This window comes from Malurus melanocephalus, unplaced genomic scaffold (assembly GCF_030028575.1).
Source record: "Malurus melanocephalus ecotype Western Australia unplaced genomic scaffold, MMel_1.1 scaffold_119, whole genome shotgun sequence".
NCBI lineage: Eukaryota > Metazoa > Chordata > Aves > Passeriformes > Maluridae > Malurus > Malurus melanocephalus.
Window position 1 is genome coordinate 1,621,656 of NW_026623351.1, and position 23,142 is coordinate 1,644,797.

Consider the following 23,142-nt stretch of genomic DNA (forward strand, 5'->3'; position numbering starts at 1 on the left):
TGAGGGGGCGGGGCTGAGCGGAAGCAGTGTACATCCTCTTTAAAAATGAAAGAAATGACCACTTAGAGATAGAGGAAGCTTTTCTAAAAGCTCTGTCTTCCCTGSCCTTATTTATTATTTAGCTCTTCAGCTGACATATTAATACAGCAAGGCACTTGGAGACTCCAGTTTGAAAGAAATACAGTGCACAAAATCATGCTTCCTCACAGGAGCAGGACACATCTTTAAATGTTAATTGCTTTCCACAGTAAGACAAACCTCTTTATTACTGCTCTGTTCAATAAGGGAAAAGAATATGCAGCATGTCTTTAATTTCTACAAGATTCATGCTATATCCTCTCATTTTCTCTTTTGATAACAGTGAAAACTTCACACAAGTGAGTTGACTCTGTGTCTTGGTATACAGAAGAAGAAAATCAGCTGTGTTATCTGTGATATCTTCTCTCAGTGCTGAAATTGGCTGGAGACACAGAACCACACAGTGATTTACTTTATTAACCCTGAGGATAAACCATGTAAGAGCTGCAAAAGAAACTATGGGCTTTGTCCTAGGCTRTTTTATGTTGACAGCAGTAGATAATACATTAAGTTGGATGCACACCAAAGATACYATTATGTTCCATTATTACAAGAGAAATAAAAACAGAGAGCTCAATGTTCAGAGACAAGAGCCACAAATATTAGTTCTTCATCCAGAAAAGCAGGGTCTGGCTGCAGACTGAGCAACAAAACCCTTCACATGTGTCTTTCCTTCAGCAAACTAATATATTGTTCATAAACCTCCTYTGAAGACCTCGATTAAATGATTAATTGTCATGAACCTGTGAATTGCAGGACATGCTGTCTTACAGTTTTTAAATTTACACACTCTTTTATGCYTTTGAACTACAGCACCTAGAGATCTCTGTGAGTGTAGGGGGCTGCCACATATTGATTTCTGGTTTTGAGTGGAAGGGAGTACATGCAAATCCTTTCAGYAGAAGAAGGAAGAACAGGCAATTAGCTGTTTTCTGAAATCTCCTGTTGTGTTTTGCATTCTCCCAGGGCTTCACAGAATGGATTAGGAGTTTGCCCTTGCAGTAGCCCCTTACTGCAATGCCAAGTGAATGTCATGAAGTTTAGCATGTCCCCACTTCAAGCCAGGAGCCAAATGGACCCACCTGGAAGAGATTTAAAAGCACAAGGCTGKGACCTCTGTGTTGCACTGAGGGGTCCTGCCCTGCAGTGTGGTACATCAGCATGTCTGGAATGACTTTCCCCCAAAGTCACAAAGGAAAGCCATCCTGCCAAGTGCACACAGGCGCAGTCAACAGCCTCTGCTACCATGGAGGAAGCAGAATCCATACTAAAATCAAGAGTAGCTACTAGTCAGATTCATACCAGAAACTCAGACTATTTGTTTAGTGAAGTAATGGCAATGAAGAATGTGTAATGAAAAAATACAAATTTGGGAGAGTAGGGGTAAGTTTTTAGGCACAGAAGTTTCACAGCTATTTACCCAATTCACATATTGATCTGGAGGCTGCTGCTGCAGTGAGGACTGAGACTGAAACTCTCAAAGCATGAACTGAGTACAATCTGAGGTCAAAAAGGAGCTGAGAGATGCGAATTTGGAATGAAGGTGTWAACATGTATATGTGGCCCAGCTAGTGTTGTAGGAGGGCAGGATACTGCTGCAAGAGGCATAAGTTCTCCTTTAGGTTAGTGGTCAGGTAATCAGCCAGAGGTGTGGCTTTACTGCAGATTATGTGCACAAACCTCAGAGACTGTGGCCAAAGAATGTCCTCATGCTTGCATTTAGCACATGCAGCAAGGTACAAATCAGGCACAAAAGATACAGGCTTTTGCAAGTGAAAGAAGTACAATAATTTTCTATTTGAAGGGAAAAAACTAAAACTGAAACATGCTTGGGCTTGGGACAGCATGTGTCTAACTTCACAGAACKACATCTGTGCCTCCTTGCTGCTGATGGGAAGTGGCTGCCCCCTTTTTGAAAAGTTCTGGTGGAGGTCTAGGCTCACTGAGAAATTGAATAAACTCTGTACTGCTTTTAAACAAATAGAAGTATTGTGGGAAAAGAAGGGAGGAGATCTGCTTTATCTGTTTTGTTGTGGCTGAAATTGGAAGTATGGTCTGTCTTCTTTGGGGAAATTTCAAGGCAGGAWTTTTGCAGGGAGTTTCAAAGGGAGCTTTGTAAGATCAGGTCRGAACTATGCTAAGACACTCAGTGTAGTAGCTTCACAACAGTCTGGAGGAAAAACTAACTTACATGAGTTGTATCTGATTTGTGMATGTCTTGTTGGAAACATTTCTAAGTGAGACTGTGATGGAGCTGCCTACTCACTATAATAATGGCAGCTGGGAATAGACAGTGTTACTAGTAAAATATTGATGAGATGAAGAATGAAAATTTAATCTCAGTGTTTATAGTCTAATTTGTTGCTCTTATTTTCTCTTTACATTGTCTAGCTCAGTGGAATGCCTTGTCAATGAAAACAGCTATAYACTTAGAAGCCTGAAACACAGATTATCATCTTCAAGAGACTAGATGCTGYGTTATTGAGGAACTATGAGCCTTGACTTCTTATTTATAAAATGGTGAAGGAAAAAATGCCTACTGAGAGAACTTAAAAGGCTTCTGTTATRCAAGCAAGCAGGCTTTTCCATTAGTCTTTTTCTGCCTGTAAATACATAAACAATTTGCAGCAATCTTAGTTAATTAGATAATTGTTTTTTTTTTTTCTCCCTTGTAACCTTGTAATTGCACTCCTACATGTTTCTCCTGATCCCAGTTCTGGGTGGTTTCTTTTGGTCTTCTTTAAAAAAAAGTRTTTTGGTTTACCAGTAATAAAGTTGACCTGGTAGTATGTAGTCATCTCACAAGAGCATTCTGAAAATTAACTACAATTTACACCTAGGTCCCCTGCTTCTTAATTACAATGTAGTAACTGYACAGCRCTGCAACCTTAAAGATAATTTAGTAATGAGTTACTGAAGACATGACCTCATTTTATTCCCAGTATCATTTTTCAAATGTGAAAATGTTCCATTTAATCTATTTTCYGAAACAGAATAATTGTGACTAATTAGTAGCAGTTAATCGACATGGATTTMGTTTAGCTGAAGTTTTATCTACAGTATATTTTCTACAGCAATAAAGGTGCTTGCTGCAGATGATGATGCATGTGGAAAAGAAAAGACTGTGCTCCCCAATCAATATGTCATAACTGGAAACAGCTCAAAGGCTTGGGAACACTAAATCACATCATTCCTGGAGCTATAATTGAGCAAATGCTATCAAAGGAAGTTGTGGTACAAGGTTAATAAGTAATGAGAAGTTAGAAACATTTCTTCTGTTCACAAATGAAAGTAGCAGGGGTGGGGAGAAGGGGAAAAGAGAAATACAGGGTATTCCTGGATAGGCATTTAGAGCATTTGTGCATCTCTGTGCACATGTGTGCTCAGTTTCTTGTATCTTGTGCAAAACGACGTGTGTTACGAGATTTAGGGACTTAACGAAAATAAGCACTCCTTATAAATAGGTACTCCTCCTTCATTGGGAAATAATGAAAAAAACAGGACACAGGCAAATTCCAAACTCATGAGGCGCTCCAGTTCTCCCTCTAGTGCCTCTGCAGCAGATTTAACATGGGATTTGAATTGATTATTTATTTATTCAAAATTTTTACTTCCCACTCCAAGTCCTTTTATCCCACATTTGCTATCAGCTGTACAGAGTGGGTGCCAGAGGCTGCTATGGGTGAGTGGCACAAACACCCAGCTAAAATAGTCTTTTGCATGCACCCAGTCAGATTAGTTACAGGAAACAAGCTCATGTYAGCAGCTGAAACTTGGTCCTTTTTGATGGAAGACTTAGTTCCTCTAAGCATTTTGGGATTTGGCCCAGGACAAATAACAGTCTCAAAGSTAGCTGACCACTGTGCAATGCTCATGGAAGCTTCTCTATGGTGGTCTGCTCAGCTGAAGACCTCCAAGTTCTTTTGGAAGCATCTCCAACAGCCCTGACCTCAATGTATTGTCACCCAAATGCTTAGAATGGCWGTGTGTTACTCTTCTAAAGCACACAGCCAATTCAGGATTGGTTCAAAAGCGGCCTTGGGCTTGGAGACACCCAGGCTTTAAAAGAGATGGAAAGGCATCCTCAGGTATTTTCAGCAACATGCTGCACTTTTCTTGCAGTGATTTTAGAATCCCACTAGTCATCTCCTTATCTATTCCAGTGGGTACAAAGCTATGGTCTTGACCTGTAGACACTAAGACGTGTGAAGGATTTATTTTTCACATAAGGGTTTTGGCAAGAAATATATCAGTCAAAACTATAAACTCTTTGACTTGTGAGTSAGCCCAAAAATGCTCTTACATGTTCAGTGTCTCTTTTTAAATGGTACAGTTAATTTGGCATTGGCAGGTCTGCTTTTAGGACTTTTGCTTCCTCAAAGGAACATATTRCATAGGATTTCAGATCCAATGCATGTTCTGTTTGGCTGCCAGGACTTTGATCCAGTAAGTGCTTTCAGGGTTATGCTTGGTGCAAGAGGCAATAAAGTAGAGGAAGGGAGGACATTTGCTTTTCTGTTTGCCTTCTGCTAATATCCCARTGATATTCACCTGGCCTATGGTAAATAGAAGTTCATTATTTTTATTTCCCTGTTATACTGGTGGTTCAGAACGTATATGTGTTCTCTGCTAAAGGGTTACGAATTTTTACTTTTTCAAGAGAGTGCCCATTCCTCATAACCTCTGGCTTGGGCACTCTCTTGTCATTAGAAGAACACAGCTGAGCAACAAGGCTTTTCTCTTACTAAAATTGAATGTCACACTCTTTTGACCCTGTTAACTTTTTTTATGTGCAGTGGAACCATCTCCATTGGAGGTTCTGAACATGATCCCAACCTGTGTGCTTCTCCCAGAGCCTGAGACAGGTTTATGGGAGCTAAGAGCTTAATTCCCTGCCTAGAAGAGGCAGTTGAACTGAGGTTCAGCTTAACAAAATCATTCTAGGCTTTGCAGGAAGCCAAGCCAATGGTGCTCTTTTGCTGCATTTCGAAATGAAATGTAAATAAATGAGTCTTCTTAAATGTATCTTCTTCAATGACCATGGCARTATTAATTCTTTGAAACCTTGGCCTTTATTCACTTCTGGACTGCCTTTCCAGTTATTTTCAATTAACAGCTGTTCTAGGGGGAATKTATTTTAAAATTGGGCTTTGACTCCACAGAGGGAGGCCAAGCCATTAGGGCAGAGTGCTGGGAAGGCTCCATGGTTGTGAGTGGGAAATGAAATGTGACWTACAGCCACAATGTGAGATGCTTCTCTGTTTGCTGCTCTACTCATATTCCCTRGCAATAAACACTGTCCCTGCACAGGACAGGCCTAGTCCTAACCAGGACAAATTATTTTCAAGTCCTGTATTTAGGTGGTTCAATGTTCAGATAGGCTTGCCTTCTATAGAATCATAGAATGGCTTGGGTTGGAAGGGACCTTAAAGATCATCTGGTTCCAACCCCCKTGCCGTGGACAAGGACACCTTCCACAGGACACCAGGCTGCTATATGTGTACATGTTTGTTTTTATTGTTTTAACTAATTGGATGAAACAAATGGTCACAGACACTGATCTCAGTAAACCCCTCGACCCATTCTTCTTCATTTCTGTCCTTTTTCATAGACATAACAGGACCTTCAGGACAGATCCAGTCTTTTTTTCTCAGTTCACATGTTTATGTTCTGTGGGCATTACTGGAGCCCATAGGAAACACTCATACAACTTGTAATAGGCTCTGGTTTGAGTAACAGATGTTTGTTACAATGATTCCATCTCCTCTCTAGCCAGGGCAAGGTGTAAAAAGGCAATACATTGTATTTGGAGATGGTGGGTTTTGAGTACCTCTCTTGCATTTGAAATCTTTCTGGGCAGGACAGCTGGGGACCTGGTTGGGATCTGATATTCCACATAGCCCCATTTCCACTTTGAGAGGGCCACAGGTGCTGGGGAAATTGAACAGCAGAGTACCTAGTGGGATTGTGAATGGGGGGATTTTTAAGCTTAGACACTGAATTCAGCAAAATGGGAGCAAGACTGTGCATTTAGGCTACACTTGCATTGAACAGGGCATTCCTCAGCTGGATTGGTGAGCAAATCAGCAGCACTGCACTCCACCCAGACACAGGTGGGCTGATGGTAATGTCACTAGCAGTGGGTACAGGATCAGCTCTCCAGGTAGTAGTCCTTTCCTGATGGCTAGTTCTTGCATTTTTGGGTGCGATAATGAAATGTCCCTTCCCCTAATATAGGCAGTGAGATGCTGACAGCTTCACTGCTCTGCAAGTTGRTTCTTGACAGGAATTTCAGAGCTGCCAGGGCTGCTGCTAGTGAAAACTACCTGCAAAGGAGGGCAAATTTTATTGCTCCTGATATTCTTCCACTGTGATTACAGATAATATATCACATATCAGCAGTCCAGTGGGAAAGCTTGGGACTTCGAGTGGAGTACTGTGGGGAAAAACATCTATTACTTTAAAAAAAGCAGATGCACTATCCAAAATATCTATTTAAATTTAATTTTTTGAAACAGTCATAAAACATATCTGAGATATGTGGGATGAGYTTGTGTTAAGAATCATAGATTTGGGAAAAAAATACAAACCTGCACTGATATATTCTGATTGACTTCYTATTTTTATGGCACCACTCTAACAACCTCCTGCTGCCAACTATGCATATCCTAGAATACAAACATTCTTTCCTYTACCCTAGCAAAAGCTCACATTCCTCAGCTGCCTTGTAGATTGAAAACTACCTGGATTTGCTGCTGCTGTTTGTTATCCAAAGCAAGGACATCCTGAGTTGGCACCTCATGACTCTCTATTGTGCTCTGCTTAAGCATGTGACCATGCATGCTGAACGCTGGGGACAATTTGACTATTCACACAGCCCTGCCATGCAGGCCTTGACGCTCGTTCTGCACAAACATTGATCTTTTCAAACAATCAAATCCATAGATGTCAAGGCCAGGGATTTGAAAAGGGTGAAGCTAAGGATCTATTTGGTAGCTAATATTCTCGGTAAGGCAGCCTGCTGATCAAATTACATAATGAAAACTTCTCTGCTCTTGAAGATATTTTAATAAAAAAGAGCTCAGATTGCAGCTAGGATTGCAGCTACAACAGTGGTTGGTTTTCCCTGCAGCTGCTGAGTTCTCCTTAAGGCAGCCACAACCATCAGCCTGCCTGCTGTAAATACCAGTGAGYCTTGCAGGGCAATTTCTAAAGTGAAAATAAAATCACAGTTTAACTTCTGTATTGCAGTACAATTTGTGTGGGTGGGTATATTTTGATACACAAACAGAAATGARATTCCACAGCAGCACAAAAGTGCTGGAGCATGTCTAGCGAAGGACAAAAGCTGGTGAAGGGTCTGGAGCACAAGCTCTATGAGGAGTGGCTGAGGRAGYTGGGGTTRTTTTGCCTRTAGAAAGGGAAGSCCAGGRGCGATCCGTTCAGTCTCTACAACTACCTGAAAGGAGGTTGTAGCCAGGTGGMGATCCGCCTTTAYTCCCAGGCAACCAKCAATAGGACAAGTGAAAACTGCCATAAGCTGTGCTACAGGTAGTTTAGGTTGGACATTAGGAAGAACTGTTTCACTGAAAGGGTGATWAGACGTGAGAATGGGCTGCCCACGGAGGTGGTGGAGTCATCGCCGCTGGAGATATTTAAGGAAAAACTGGATTTGGTCCTTAGCGCCTAATTGACACGGTGGTGTTTGGTCATAGATTGGACTCGATGGCCTCAGAACTCTTCACCCAAGTGATTCTGTGATTCTGTGATCTCTTCGGTCTCACCAGCTGCGGGCCGCAGGTTGGTTGTGCCTCTCCGCACCCGGCCGTTGCCACGCGGTRTCAGCCAGCACAAGTGGCAGCAGGGACCCGGGGCACGCAGCACCGCGGGACACGGTCGGTCGGTGACGGTGTGAGCGAGGGCCAGCCCGGGAGGCGTTCACCTGGGAGGGGCGGGGCGGGCGGGGCGGGGTGGGGCGCACTCACCTGGGCGGGACGGGAGGAGCGGAGAGCGCTCACCCGGGCGGGACGGGAGGAGCGGAGAGCGCTCACCTGGGCGGGACGCGCCGCTGAGTGACGGGCGCGGCCCCGCCCCGCGGGCACGGGCGGCGCCTCCGCTGCCAGCCAGGCGCCGGCGGGGGCGGGCGTGGAGCCGAGCCGAGCCCAGTGGAGCCGGGGCGGCCGCGACGAGGTACCGGGACGGGTGCGAGGTGGCCATGGAGCCCCCGAGGGACCAAGGTAAAGACGGGGGGTGGGCGTTGCCGCTGCGCCCCGGGCGGATGGCGGTGCTGGCGCTGGGGGGACGGCGGTGGTTCTCGCAGCCCTTCGCTGCTCGACCCGGACCTGCCCTGCCCTGYCCAGCCTAGCCCTGCCGGGCCGGGCATCGGCTGGGGCCCGGGGTATTGCGGAAGGGGYTCCCCCCGGCCTGGGCAAGGCTGCGCCGGCCGTCGGCTCGGGAAATGCGGAACCGGGGCCGGGCGGCGGAGCACGGGGCGGCTGCCGGGCCCCGCAGCCGCGGATGCACGGGCAGTGCATCCCGGCCTTCCCGCGGCGCTTCGCGGGCAGAATAAACTTTCTGCTTCCACCCTGCAGTAAAAGTAAAGCTCTTCCATTTTAYGAGTGTTCAACTTTTGATTGACCAGCGCCGTTGGCATGGTTTGTTCCCTCTTAATTCTCTCCACCCCGGGGTTGCTCGGCAGCTGGCAGCTCCATTTGGGCAGCTGTCCCTCGGTAGCGGGGCTGGCGTCTCTGTGGCACTTCACTGGTGTGCATTTTGCCTGGGAAGACTGTTGTCCTAGCTGCTGTGGTTGCAACACTCTTCCTAAAAACTTCATGGTTTATTTRAGCCCAAAAACCTTGGGACTGCTTGCCCAAGAGGTGCCTTCAGGTGAAAACTGACCTGAATGCAGGCAAAGCACGATCTTGTGCTCTAAAAGCTTGTCCCACAGAGGTGTGTGCCATTTATCCGACCCATTCATGGTCACTTGGAGCCTTTTATATGGTGTGTACTGAACTACATGTCTACTGCTTTCCACTAGACGAAGTGGGCAGGCTTGGGTCACTAAGTTACCTACAATAAGTTGGCAGGGCTGCTTGGCCCAGCTCAGTGTCTGCGCCCTTGGGCTGATTTCATTCAGGGTTTTCCTGTTTGGCATGCTCGGRATGGCGGGAAGCGATCACTGTGACGGCTGGGGTGTTGGAGGCACACAAATTGCTGGGAATGTACCCCTGCCTCTGCCACGGTCGAGCTCTGTGCTTTGCCAGGTCAGCTGGTCCAGGTGCCAGCCTTGATTTGCTCCCTGTTAAATGCTTTGAGGTTTGTGTAGTACACTTGTACAGTTAACAATGACTTCTGAGTTCCTCTGTACTTAGAGAAAAGGTCAAGTTATCTTTGCCCGTAATCTGTTAAGGGGCTGAACCTCCTCAGGCAGGTTTCTTCAACCATTTTGAAGTCCTCTTGTGTCTATCTTCAATATGCATGTAAATTTTTAAAAAAGCAACAAAACAACCCCAACCCTATTCTTGGGTATTAACAAACAGAATTGTGCCAGAAAATAGCACAACTGTCAGTTCGACCAGAATTTGAATTCTAACTGCAGGAGCGTTAATACTGTTTTCAGTGTTTGTCCCAAAGTTCTTGAGGCTCTTCTATAAAAAGGCAAAGATCTTTATTGCAACTGCAGGCTCTTGAACAGCTTCTGATGGGAAAGGAGAGCAAAGTAACATGATCTTTCGAAAAACTTATTGACAGTCCTGACACTTATTAGAGGCTTGTTTTGCTATTGTACTAATTTCTGGTATAAATACTGCTTTGTACTAAGAGGGTACTGCACCTCAGGATGTTTATCACGATAGGGTACCTAGTGTGATGTAAGGGACTGTTACAGAGCAAACATGGCGCAACACCTTCTTCCTCTGCTTTCTGTTTGCAGTAATTACACTGTTTTCATAGTGAAGATCTGCACGTACAGTGGGAAAATCTAGAACAGTCAACATACTTGTGCCAGTAAATTAATGGCTTCTAATACCCTGCCAGTTAGACTTCAAAAATCACCTTCCTTGGCAAACTGGAGTGCTTGCATTGGAAACCGTGCTTGATGATACAATATTATTACTTACCAAAGTCAACGTATGTGGGTAAAGTCCAGGCCGCCAGGTCCTGTCTCTGAGGCTGGCTTAAACATCCTGGATTGCCTATTCCAACCAGAAATTAACTTGTTTAAAAGTGCAAGTCAGAGTTTGCACACTTTGTTATAACGGTGACAGCTTTCTCAGATAGCAGAAATTAGGAGGTAGGAAGAAAATCTAGATTATGTTTAGGACTGCAAGGGTAATGCTCCAGGTGTAGAATGTGCTTTAGTCTTCCTCTTGAGCAGTCAGGATTGGCAGTAGTCATTGAACAGTTGTTCCTAGCATACCACCAGCAGCATCAGAACCATTAGGCAACTTTTCACTTAAGTGTCTTTGTTTTAGCGAAGGGATATTTCGACTGGCTTGTATGACTCAGTGTGATTCTCTGTACATTCCAACAGCTCTGGAAATAGGGCTCCAAGCACTGCAGCCTCTAGCTCTGTGATTACAGGCACCAAAGCAGTAGCGTTGGTTTAAGCCTAATGGATATAATATCCTGAGATTAAGGTAATCTGATTCGTATGGACTTAGTTGGTGAATAGATTAATAACTGCAGTTGTGCTTTCACAAAGATGCTGCTGTCCCCTCTGTCTCCCTCTTCCCACCGCCCCCCACCCCCCCCAAAAAAAAAAAAAAAGCCAGAAAATCAAACCACAACCTCACCTGATTTGCTTGGAAAAAGAGTCTCCTCTGGCTTGCCACTGTTACTGTTAGTGCTGGTACAGCTTACCAATGGAAAAATAAGGATGGAGCTGCCCCTACAGTGGAAGCAGTGTTCTGAATGAGGAGATTGTGCCACRGAGCAGTCTGAACACATGCACCACAGCACAGCTATCTAGTARTAATCCATCTCTGATGTTGTGTTCAGTGGTTCCCTTTTATGCTTCAGCAACAATTCACTTATGTAATCTGGTGTCTTTCAAAATCTTCAGGCTTTTGTGGTACTTTAAAGGAGTCCTAAAACACTACATATGATTTCTTGAGAAACTATATAAACTTTTCTTTTCCTAGAGCCTTGACTTGCACTTTTGGGGCTGACAGAATGGACTTGAGTGTTCTTTTTTTGTGCAGAAAGAACTTGTTGCTGGCAGTAGGACAAGATTTCCCCTGTTGTTCCACTGGACAAAGCTGCACCTTTTCCTACTGCTTTATTTGTTTTCTTATCACTGTGTTCTTGCAGTACTGTAGGTACGATTTTTTTTTTTCACTTAATGTGCAATTGTGAAATGRAACACTTGTAAGTAAATACAAGTGGACAGCTGTGGGAACTGCAAAGGAGGAATGATTTCACTGAGCTGAGTGTCTGTAGCAATGACTTGAAGATGACAAAAATATCAGAAGGGTTACACGAGTAGGTCCCTTGAACAGCAGCAAGCTTTCAGTTCTTTTGCGTGAAAACTCTATAATGGGGTGGCATTATGTGAGTTATTTGATGGCGTTGCTGTCCTCCTCTCTCAGCCAGTTCATGAATGAGGTACTGAAATGCAGGGGATCAGTGCACTGTGTTGGAGGGACGCTGGAGCAGCTGATGCACAACTGTTGGGTGGGTRGCTGGAGCAGTGTCAGCTATTCCTGCCTTCTCCAATGCTTGAGCATTGAAGGGTAACTTGAACTCTTCATTCATGCTCACACCCACTTCAGTAGGGTATGGAGGAGGGAGCCAGCCCAGTGCTCCAACTATGGAATCTGTTGCTTGTGGTATGCATGGATCTTTTTGCCTGTTCCCTACAAGTGCTGTCACAAGCAGTTGATACAGTCCTTCACTCAACCAGAATAAGGTCTGCTCAGAATAAGAGCTTTTGGCATAGGGAAAGCTTTGCTAAGGATCTGTGTCCTTTGATCCTCCAATGAGGCCAAGCTGTAACTGCTCGGGGCTTTTAAAATCCCAAAGACATGAAACTGATGCAATTCCTATTTGTTCCAGTTTCCCACACATAGGGGAACCCGTGGGCTGTTTCTTTCTCCCACAGCAAATGCCCACCAAAGCAGTGTGAGYGATTGGAAGCTCAGGCTGACGTTGTTGGCTAAAATAAAGCACTGCACCTTGGCTTTGGTTTAAGAGTGCCCTGTGCAGTCTGCACAAGTGCYTTGCTCTGCTTGATCTGGGTGCTTTGTGGTAAAGTGGGAGCAGCTGGTTTTCATGGCTGGAAGTTGGTGCCATATGTTAACACCTCTCCTGGCCTGGGCGTGAGTGCTATTGAGCTGTGCCTGGAGGCTGCAGAGCACAGCCCCTTCCATCTGCAGGGGCTGTGAGTAACCACATACTGCACTACTCTGCCTTGGCAATGTTATCTCTATTCATTTTAATCTCATTCATATCTCTATTCATATTCCTGCCTTGTCTGTACATATTTTTCYGCCTTGTCTTCTACAGCTGCTAAATACAGCAGCCTTTCACAAACAACCTTGGCTTTGTATGCCAGATGTCAGTATAGTCCTGGGAGGAGCTGCAGGTTGAAGGAAATGGGTGTTGGGGCTTCTGATTTTTTCTGCGATGCACTGATCCTGCTGGGTGAGGACACCCCAAAAGCTGCTTTGCCTTCTCTGAGTCTTGTAAAGACTGGGTAGGCTTTGTCCTCTTTCTTCACAACTTTAACAGGAAGAGGTCCTGGCAATTTTTTTGGCAGGGAGTCCCTCAGCCAGTATGGAGAAGTCGTGCAGGAAGACAAGGGACTAGATTTGCCTTCTAAAATCAGTGAGCTGTTTGTGGATTGCCAGTTCCTGAGGGTGCTGGACGTTGCAGCAGGTGAGGGAGGATATGTGCTATATCTTTTCAAAAAGTGATGTTTCCATGGCAGCAGATACAGTGCAGGGAGTCCTCTTGAAAGCCAGTGTTTTCTTGACCAGTTTTCAAAAGAAAATAACCCAAACCACTCCCTTCTTAATTTAATAGGAGAGAGCAACAGTGTGATTTGCTGAGTCCTGTGCTGCAGACACCTGATGGATGTGGGGTTTTCATGCTTTTATGAGATGCTTGCCTCTAGGCAGGATGATGATGACCCTGCTGTTGCCTCCACTGGAGTYTTCATAATATGGGCACTTCTGATTTGAGATTTGCTATGTGGAAGAAGAGAGGTGTTTGCCCTTGTTCTTTTAATATCCTGCAGTGAGTAAGCAGAAAAATGTCTAACAAAGGGTGGCTGAAAGGGAAAGCAAGCATTAAGTGAGATTAAGCACTAAATTGAAATGCTCTTATTCAGCCAACACTGTCACTCTGTCAGCTTCAGTTTAAGACTCTAGAGGGACAGCTTTCTCTCCTGTTAAGATGGTGAGCATCTTCAAAATTGCTCATATTTGGGTGTGTGTTAGCCAGAGTGATTGGGAAGCTTCACTCAAAAACCTTGTATTGGAGGACAGGCATTCCTTTCCTACTGCAAGCCTTCTCTTTTGGAAAGGGCTGYAGTAACAGACCAGCTACCCAAAACTTTTCATTCTGGATCTCTCCTGAAGGTTCAGTGTCACTCCTGCCATTTCCTCTTACTTGTCTTCCTCTTTTCCTCTGCCTCTGGTTAAGGGAGCAGAAGTGAAAGAATATTTAGCTGTATTATGCCTTTGGCCGTTTGGCAGGATGATACCACGAGCTGGGGTAAGTGGCCTGGAGTATCTTTGCCCTGCTACAAAACCACGTATTTCTGGCTGTGTGGGTGCTCTGCTTTTAGTGCCAGTACAGATGGAGGCAATCAGCTGCATGAGTGTACAGCCACTTGTCCCTAGGTGGGGTGGGGGCAGCAGCACAGCACAGGCTGCYGGCAAATGCTGGTGTGTGGAAAAAGGCTCATTGTGCTGTTACTTGCTCCTGAACAAAAAGGGGTGGATTTATGCTGTCTAGGGAAACCAGCACTGCTGTTTTGGTGTGAATGCTGTCACTGCAAGAGGTAGCCTTCCTGTTTTGCAAGCTGACTTCTCTATTCCAGAGTGTGACAGCAGAGCAATAAGTGTCCTTGGATGCTGACTGATGAGTGGCCCAGCAAATTCTGCCTTGGCCAAGCCTGGAGTACTCCCTGTTCTGCAGAACTGAGCTCTAGAAGAACTTGCTGTGCCACATGTGATTTGAAGTGACAGGCTTCTGAGCTGCCCCTCTCCTGTTGATAGCCCCCCAGCAGAACAATAAATGTGTGCTTAAAAACTTTAGAGATAAAAACTAAAAAAATTTTGTGTGTGTATAAGAAAGAAAACCTGCTTATTGTTAGTGTAATTGAAGTTTTAACAATMTAATTCAAGAATTAGTTTAGAAAAATACTATTATGCAGATAAAGTCTTAGTAATAATGAAGGTAGCATACAAACTTAGTTTCTGCATATTTTTGTTGGTGTTTTACATCCTTCCCCTGGCTTCTGAGGCTGGTAGTATCATTTTGGTGGTGGCAGGGGTATTAGAGCAAGATGTCATATTTTGACTCCTTTTCTGGGAGGAATTAAGATGGTGGTGGTTTCTTCATCACTGTAGGATCCCACCGGAGTCCTTCTGTTATATTTGCTTTTTTACACATCTGCTGTTTCTTTCTTTGCTTTGCAAGCTCTGTGTTACATCCAAATCTATTGTATAAAGTTCATTTTATATCTGTTAGATATTATTTCTTTGCTCTCTGTTATCTCTAAAATAGTTTTCTCCAGCTGCACATCTCCACTGGTGACTGATGACTTTCTTACAGCTGTGGGATCTCCACTGTCAACCCTGTGYCCTCTTACTTGTACCATGCCTGTACTCTCATATGCCACGTTTCTACTCTGAGACATGCCAAGTAAAACAAGGCTGCAGGCAAATTAAGAAGGGTTGCGACAGAGGAAGCTTGACAAGCCTCTAGTCCTGGAGCCTTGCAAGTTCGGCTCAGAGCTTATGTCCTGTCAGTAGCAATGGCAGTGTTGTACTGTGGAGTAACAAATAGGCTGGGGAGCAGTGAGTGAGCCAAACAGAGGCAGAACAGCGGGAATTTTTTCCTGTTTTGCTTTCCCTTCTCTAGCAGCCGGAGGCATTTCATAAGAACCCCCTAATCCCCAGACAGAGATGTGCTAAGGGAGGCAACSTGGACTGGAGTTGGTGTTTTCAGACAGGTGATCTTCTTGTGCTTTGCTAGGGTTAGAGCCCATGCTTGGCATTGATATTGGTTCATGAGAAAARCCTCAAAGAGGTTGAAAACAAAGCTTTGTAAGTAATGTTTCTTAACTGCTCTTTAGCCTGGCAAAACTGTGTATTTCAGTTCTGAGCACTGGGRATGTTGCTGGTGTCTGTTTTGTGTGGTTTACTTTTTGCCTAAAGTACTTAATTTAAATTATTAGCAAGGGTCCCAAGATGAGCAAGAAGTGATCTTACTCATCTTTATCTGTTCTCTGCCTGAATGTGTATCACATCATGAAGTTAGAAAAGTCTCGATTAMTTTGATCAGGATAGCAGAATTTGAAAGAAACTCCCAAACTCCCCTTATGCTTCCACTCGAGTCRTCTCTGTCAGATGTTCATTGCGGTGTTCTCCAGCAATCCAGTCTCTAGGAATACACATACAGTAGTGGACATTTGCAGCTGCTGCCAGGACAGGCTGCCTTTGAAGAAGGCCATTTCACTGAATTTCCATCTTCTGATACCCTGTAGTCTCTGCAGAGTATGTCAGAGTCCTGATATGTCCCTTGCTTTTCCTCACGCAGCTTCCAAGAATGGAGCTGTACAACGACTTGCATATAAGCATCTTTAAAGAAGCTGTCCTTTAAGTAGGAACCAGTACTTCCTACTCAAAAGAAGGGTCAGGACTATGAAATGGGCAGGGCTCACACTGGCTGGAGTGCGCCTTTCTCTCTCGTCTCTGTATTTTTCTGCACACATTCTGCACATGTATTTTTCTTGAACACATCTCAAAAGTCTTTTGCCTACATCTGAGGAGTCTTGAGAAGCAGTTTGAAGGCAGAGCACAAAGCCCCCAAATCAATCACTGTTTTTAACCTGCTGACTGCTCGCTGYGCTTTGATTACTGCTGGCAGAGGTTAGTTCTGTGCCTGCACACAGACAGGCCCTGGTGTGCGTGAGCAGATCACACGCTGCTGTGCAGGCTGTTTCCATAGCATCATCAAGTCTGTGCCAGGCAGTCCCTGAAGAGGCTTTGCTGAGCAGCTGACGTGTGTTCAGGGATGAGGAGCATCAGTAGAACCAGCCAAGGCATGGGGTGGGAATGGAGCCTGATTTAAATATTGACTTTCCTGTTGCCAGATGTCACTGTCTTGGCAGAAGGAAAATGGGCTGTTTCACTGCAATGTGCTTTGCTTGGAACCATGAGCTTTTAAAAGCACCATTCATGCTCTGTTTCRTCTCCTCAACAAGCCACTTGCCGTGTTGTGCTCCAAACCTGGTTGTTTTTTTAACAGGGAATTTATTCTTGACTAAARGGAAAGACCTGAAATGACTTCTTGCCTTTCTCTTTAAGACTGCTGTGTTGTCTGCACGGCAGGTATTTGTTTTACCTTCTTGTGCTCTGAGTACTGACAAGCCTTTGTGTCTGCTGTCTGGGCAGACTCTTCAGGTAYTGTGCAGCTCTGGTATCCCAAGTATGTCATGTAKGGGCCCTCGAGAAAGGGATAAATCYACCTACTRYGTTCAGARMATGGCCRTGTGGTCTGTYACTGCCTCTGGAGACACTTGAAGGAGCAAGGAACAGAAGCTCCTGCAGAGGACCCCACACAGATCTGACTGGACATCTAAAGAAGGTCACAACCCCCACTTGCCATTGTCTGAAATGGCAACTGCTGTTCTGCTGCTTGCAAAGCAGGTGTTTGTCCCTGATCTTGTTGAGCAAGACTGAGCACATTGTGGGTCTGGCTCCCTGTATCTTCCAGGTCTCAGGAATAGAGAGGCCATGATGCACACTATCTTTCCACCCCAGCTCCTATTCCAGGGTGTATGGGGACCTCAGCCCCAAACTTGGGCTGGGGAGATGCATCCCAAACCCATACCAAGGATGTTTTGAGGGGATCCTGTGTCATAGAAGTTTTAGTTTATGTAGTTTAACTGCCAAAAACTCAACTGCACTTCTAGCTGGCTGCTACTGTCATATGATTTATGTGCAGTAATTTGGAAGGAGGAGAAGACTCTGAAACATTACTCTCATTTTCTCCAATAAAGCAGTCCTTAACTGCAGTAAAGATGTGTTTTAGACATCCACTCTGATCTGAAAATCCTGATGAAGGAATAAACAGTYGCTGCTACCATTTAAATAACTGTTTATAGCAATTAGTCTTAAATACTAACCTTACCTAAAATACATTTAAATTTCTTAGTGCACTTCTAGTAAATGCTGAGGTACAACAGAGACACCTGTCTGTACTTTGTGAACTGCTACATGAGTTTTGTATGTTGATATTGTTAACCCYTGATGTAGCAGAACTAGTGTAGACACTAAGCAGGTAGTAGTATTCTTCTTTGGAAAAATAAAAGGCGGTGGCTGGATGTCTGTTTTGAATATAGTCTTGATTTTAGATGTGATCAAATCTTGCTTTCCTACCCTTCATGTTAATCTTTAAATACTTGGTCAACTTAGTTGTTTTTGATTTTTCTGAAGGAATCTCTGATTGTTGTAGGGGGAAGAATTTGATTTTGGACTGCGGTGTCTGCAACAGTTGATTTTTTGCTCAAAGAAAAGCACTTGCAGTCTACTGCAAGTGCATTCATGATTATTCAGTTCCAGCAACAGTGCTGCCATTCAATAAAAACTTGTTTAATTATGTTTAATGTCAAAGGAGGAAAAAACCAGCAGCTCACCAGGCATGTAACAAAGGCCAGACAGCTGCTGCAGGACATGGCCACTGGGTGCAGGGCTGCACTAACTGCCCGCTGATCAGGTCGGCTGGAAAACACAGAGCACTTCTGTAAAGAAGCAGGAGTTTCATAGTTTTGAACAAGTGCGAGAGTACTTGTTCAGCYGTGGTTCAACCATGGTTTCAAGGACTTGGCTTTAACAGTCCAGGAGTCCTGCAGGAAAGGTGGTTGGTGCTGTGAGAGCACAGCTTCAATGGTAGGTGAGCCTTCCGCCTAATGCACCCCTCTGGGTGCATTGCTTAAAACACCAACTTCTGAGCAGCAAGGTGTTCACACTCTTAAGTGTTTAATATTGTTCCTGTAAATTATTCTGGGTCAAGGCAACCTGCAGTATCAGTACAGGCTGGGAAATGAAGGGATTGAGAGCAGCCCTGTAGAGCAGGACTTAGGCTGGTGCTGGTGGATGAAAAGCTGGACACGAGTCAGCATGTGCACTTGTAGCACAGAAAGCCAAAACACATTCTGGACCTCATCAAAATAACAGTGGCCAGCAGGTCAGGGGAGGTGATTCTGCCCMTTTTCTTGGGTCTCATGCAATCCCACATGGAGTGTTGTGTCCAGTTTTGTGGTTCCTAGAACAGGAAAAACTTGGGCCTGTTGAAGCAAGTTCAAAGGAGGGCCATGAAAATCGTTGAAGGGGTAGAATACCTATTGTGTGAGGAAAGGCTGAGAGATGGAAGTTGTTCACCCTGGAGAAGAGAAGGTTCCAGGCAAATCTTTTTGCAGCCTTTCAGTAATTGACGGGGGCTTATAAGAAAGATGAAGACAGACCTTTTATCAGGGCCTGTTGTGATAGGACAAGGGGTAGTGCTTTTRAGCTGAAGGAGGGTAGATTCAGACTAGATACAGAGAAATTTTTTATGATGAGGGTGGTGAAACACTGGAACAGGTTGCCCAGAGAGGTGGTGGATACCTGATTCCTCAAAATATTGGAGATTTTAGGAGGTCCAGTGGACCTTTGGAAGGTCCAATGGAAACATCGGACGGGGCTCTGAGCAACCTCATCTAGTTRAAGATTTCCCTAGCAGGGGACCTGGAGTGAGATGACCTTTAAAGCTCCCTTCCAACCCAAACTATTCTGTGTAWAACACAGACACTGATCAAATCTTTAACTGGGAAACTTACACCACCCTTAAAGGGTATTTGGGGCATCCTACTTTGCTACCTTTGTGTGTGAAGCGCAGGTGAACATGAGCAGTATGGTTCATGAGCAGTGGTGAGCAGGGAGAATTAGTTTCTGCATATTTCTGAACAGTAGCGAGTGAAACCTGTTGGTGTTGATGCTTTGAAGCTGAGTGGTTTCGATTGGCTTCTATGCCTGTCACTGTGCAGGTTTTTTGGCATGACAGATTTTTGGAGATTGTATAAGAAGGAAAACAACTTGAGTGTCARTGGAATCAGCAGAGCAACCTTCTGAGTACTTCTTGCTGTGATGAGGAAGTGTTTTTGGGAAATATGGCAAAAAGGAGAGCTTTACTGAAGTGAATGTACAGTCCTCTTTAATTCTGTTTTAGCACTCTGATACGTGAAGTCTTGTGTTTTTTATTTCAATTCAAGAGCAAACTTTACCTTGGTGAATCATGGAAATGCACTTCCCTTTCACCCCTAATGAAGAGTATTTTCCTATTCAAAAGCTTTTTTTGAGAAATTGAAAATATAAGAAGAAGGATACAAAAGTCAAAGGAAGACCTCTATGTGTTGTCAAGGGGAGCTGAGAAGACCTTTTAATCTTTTTGGAAGGGAAAACTGATAGAGTTGAGGATAGAGTAAGTGTCAAGTAAAATAATTAAACTTTTCAAGTCTGCCTGTTCCAATATAGTCTTACTGGGCAGGTCTTGTTTCCCCTTCATGCAAGGTGATGCCAGCACCATTTCTGAGGGGTGTGATGGCTTCTTAGTAATAATGGTATATCACAATTCCCTGCTACAAGGCACACTTGTTTGTCAACTGASGACTAGCAGTATGTAAGACAGTGCTTGGACTTCCACCTCTTCAATATCCTCATCCAGTTTTAACCAGAATGAAAAACTGTGGATTGCATTATTTGTCACTGTTTAAGCTCTGAGTTATTCTGAGTGGTTTTTTTTGTGCTGATGGCCAAGCTGTGATGTGCCAAACCCAAAATAACCTTTTGGGTACCAGCTAGAGCAGTCCTTAAGCATAATGTTTGAAAAGTTTACTAGGCTTATCTGTTAAACAGAACTCATCCATTAAACTAGAGCATGCCCAGTACTTATAATGGCTATGAATATATGTGTTTTTTTGTTTGACCTTTATGGCTGTGAAATGGGCTGTGTGGTGGATTGGTTTGTGCAATAGGGAGTGATGGATGCTAAACTTAGACTTCACTTAGCAGTATAAAGGTTTATTCTTGGAGTTTGGATTGATGTTCTGTTCCAGGTCAAATCCTGGGAGGAGGCAACTTGTGGAACAGTGCAATTCTGGAGCAGCTGCTCACTAAAATTAGTGGAGGCGTGCTTTCTTTGCAAAAAAAAAAAAACCAAAAACAACCCAACCACAGACCCCAACATAACAAACCCACAAACAACCGAAACCACATAAAAGTGAAGAAAAACCCTATCACCCTTCCTTTCTTTCCTTTCCTGCCTAMTTTTACAGATGAAGCTCAATATATTTCAGGCTTTGGTCCTTCAAACATGCACTTCTTTCCTCCCCCTGCAGTTTCCATCATGTCGGCTTCACTAGAATCAGGAAAAATGCCTGCCTGCCTGTGTTGATTAGACAGGTCCATCCAGTTTTGTCCACTATAATATATTTCAGTAAAATGAATGGTTAAACTCATTCTACTTACTTTGCTGCAAAATATAAATGAGGAGCCTGGATGCATATCCAAGRATGCTGATATTTAGGAAAACTTCCCTTTTTGTGGAATGGACTGGGACACAACTTGAATGTGCATAAATATATGAATATTGCTTTGAGATCTTGAGAGATTGGTACTTTTATGATCCGAACCTGCATAGGTTGTTAAAAAGGAAATASAGGTTGCCTGTAATGTCATCCAGCAGCAGAAAGTGGCGTCTCATGTCAGAAGTCTGACATGATGGATTCGGGTATGCTCAAGTCTGCTCAGAGCTGGAAGTCCTTTAAAGCTTTGTATCATTTTGTGGAATCATCACTTTCTTGATCCTTTTCTTTGCTTCCTTCAGCTTTTGGAGTGATTAGTGTTTTATGACTGTCTCTTGATTTATGTGACAGCAGTATTTCTCTAGGTTAACAGTTTCATTTAATTTACTGTCCTAGTGTGACTTGGAGTAGGGGCAAATGTCTCTTAACAGGATTTACTCAGCTCAAGCAGCATTAAAAGTCAGTCAAGGACATACCAATCGGATAAAATCTCAGAGTACTTTTTATTATAATGGCAACTTCAGTGGTCATAATACTCTGAAGGTAGGTGCATTATCTGCATTATATTAGGGAAAAAAAGCAAGTCATTGCAGTTGGTTTGTTAGTGAATTGCTGCTGGTTGCTGCATGTGCAATTGCAGGATTCTCCCTCTTGTCTCTTAAATGAGATTAAGAGCAGTGCAGAARTATTCAAGCCCACATCCTGACTTTGTCCAACTTGTAGCCCTGGCAGGGTATGTCCAAGGTCCCTTAAGCAGTGATAGCCATTGCTCCAAGTTTGGAAGCACTGTAGGAATTGGTGCTGCTCAGCTGGATGTGGCATTTAGCAGAATGGACAAGCAGCAGCCACACTCCATCTGGAACAGGACATATCAAGCACTACACAGTTGAATGAGTGACTGGTAAAGTGCTGGACWGTAAAGGATAGGTAATGTACCTTGTTCGATGCTGCAGAGGAAACACAACTTATTCTGGGTTTTCAAGTGAGAGATTCCCAATAACAGTGAACTGCTGCACAAGTATTTTAYACCAGCAATCTGGTGTTGTGCCATGTTAGGTCTTACTTTCTTAACTTTAGGAGGGCTCACYGAAACTCTGCAGTGTGAGAAATGTAAATGAATAATGAGGGCTTGTCTTCATTATGGGCTTATCTGCTTGGATAAGCTGTAACTGGYTCAGTGTCTGCTGTTGGCTTTTAGGTACCTCATAAACAGTCTGGTTCTCTGAAGGGTTTGTAGCAAAACTAAAGATCTAATGGTGTGACTTGACTGGTGGAAGAAGGAGAATCAGGCACAGCTTCTTATGACCTGAGAGATTTCTTGGGCATATATGTCTTTATTTTGTTTTATTGTATTAGWATTTATTGTACTAGTGCACTTCTGCTGCTGACAAAGTTTTACAGTTTCACACATATTTCATACTACGTGGTTTGGTAAGCCAAGAGCAAAAATGTTAATAGGATTTCTATACGGCTCGCTACTTGCAGTTGCTTGTGTTTGCAAAATTGTACTTTGTTACGCAATTAAACTTATTCAACAGCACCAGTCAAAATCTTAAACTTAGTCAAGTCCTGAGAAAGAACCAAAACGGTATCAACCTGGTGATTTGCCGTTATTGCTAAGCAAAAATCTGATCTTTATCACGGATAGCTATATAAGGTGCCAGGCTATAGCAGGAATGCACATTAACCATGCAGCCAGTAACTTGTGTGTGATAAAATTAGTAATGCTTCTAGAAAATGTTGCTCCTGTTGGTGTTATGTGTGCATCCTTTGTGCAAGCCCACCCGGAGATTACCATGCTCTGACTGTTTTGATGAAATTTGTGTGATTGTGCTAAAAATTACAGTGCCCTGAGCACATGAGTCTCCCAGTGCTTCTGAAGGACAGGCTGACATCTCTAGATGARCTGACAAATTTGGAAGCTTTTGTGTCAACTTTTTACTGGACTGAGGAGCTCTGTTAGGGGAACCTGAAAGCATATCCTACAGAGAGTTGCTGGAGTTGTACAGGAAACTGCGTGGGAATGGATGAAAAATAAATTGAGAAATCTGAGAAGGGTATTCCAAGACTTGAATCTAGTTTCCTTGGGCTCTGTGCAATTGATAAGGGGTAAAGGGAGGAGAGGCACTTGCTGAAAGGCAGCTTTAGCTGAGTGGCCCTGGGTAGCTTATTAGTCTGCTTCAACATTTTCTTCCTGTACAAGAGTGAACTCTTCCTTCTGTAGAGGCATACATTCGCTTCCCTCCTGGAGAAGGAGTTGCGTGGGGAAG

General features: G+C 44.0%; 1 protein-coding gene across 2 annotated transcripts in view; it reads left to right on the plus strand.

Moving 5' to 3' along the window:
- The first annotated feature begins 8,169 nt into the window (after positions 1 to 8,169).
- Positions 8,170 to 23,142, plus strand: part of TPD52 (tumor protein D52) — a 122,095-nt gene continuing 107,122 nt past the window's right edge. For both annotated transcript variants that reach the window (XM_057370103.1, XM_057370102.1), the window contains exon 1: positions 8,170 to 8,315. In XM_057370103.1, the coding sequence (XP_057226086.1) occupies positions 8,294 to 8,315 (22 nt within the window). In that variant the 5' untranslated portion in view covers positions 8,170 to 8,293. The remainder of the gene's footprint in view (positions 8,316 to 23,142) is intronic.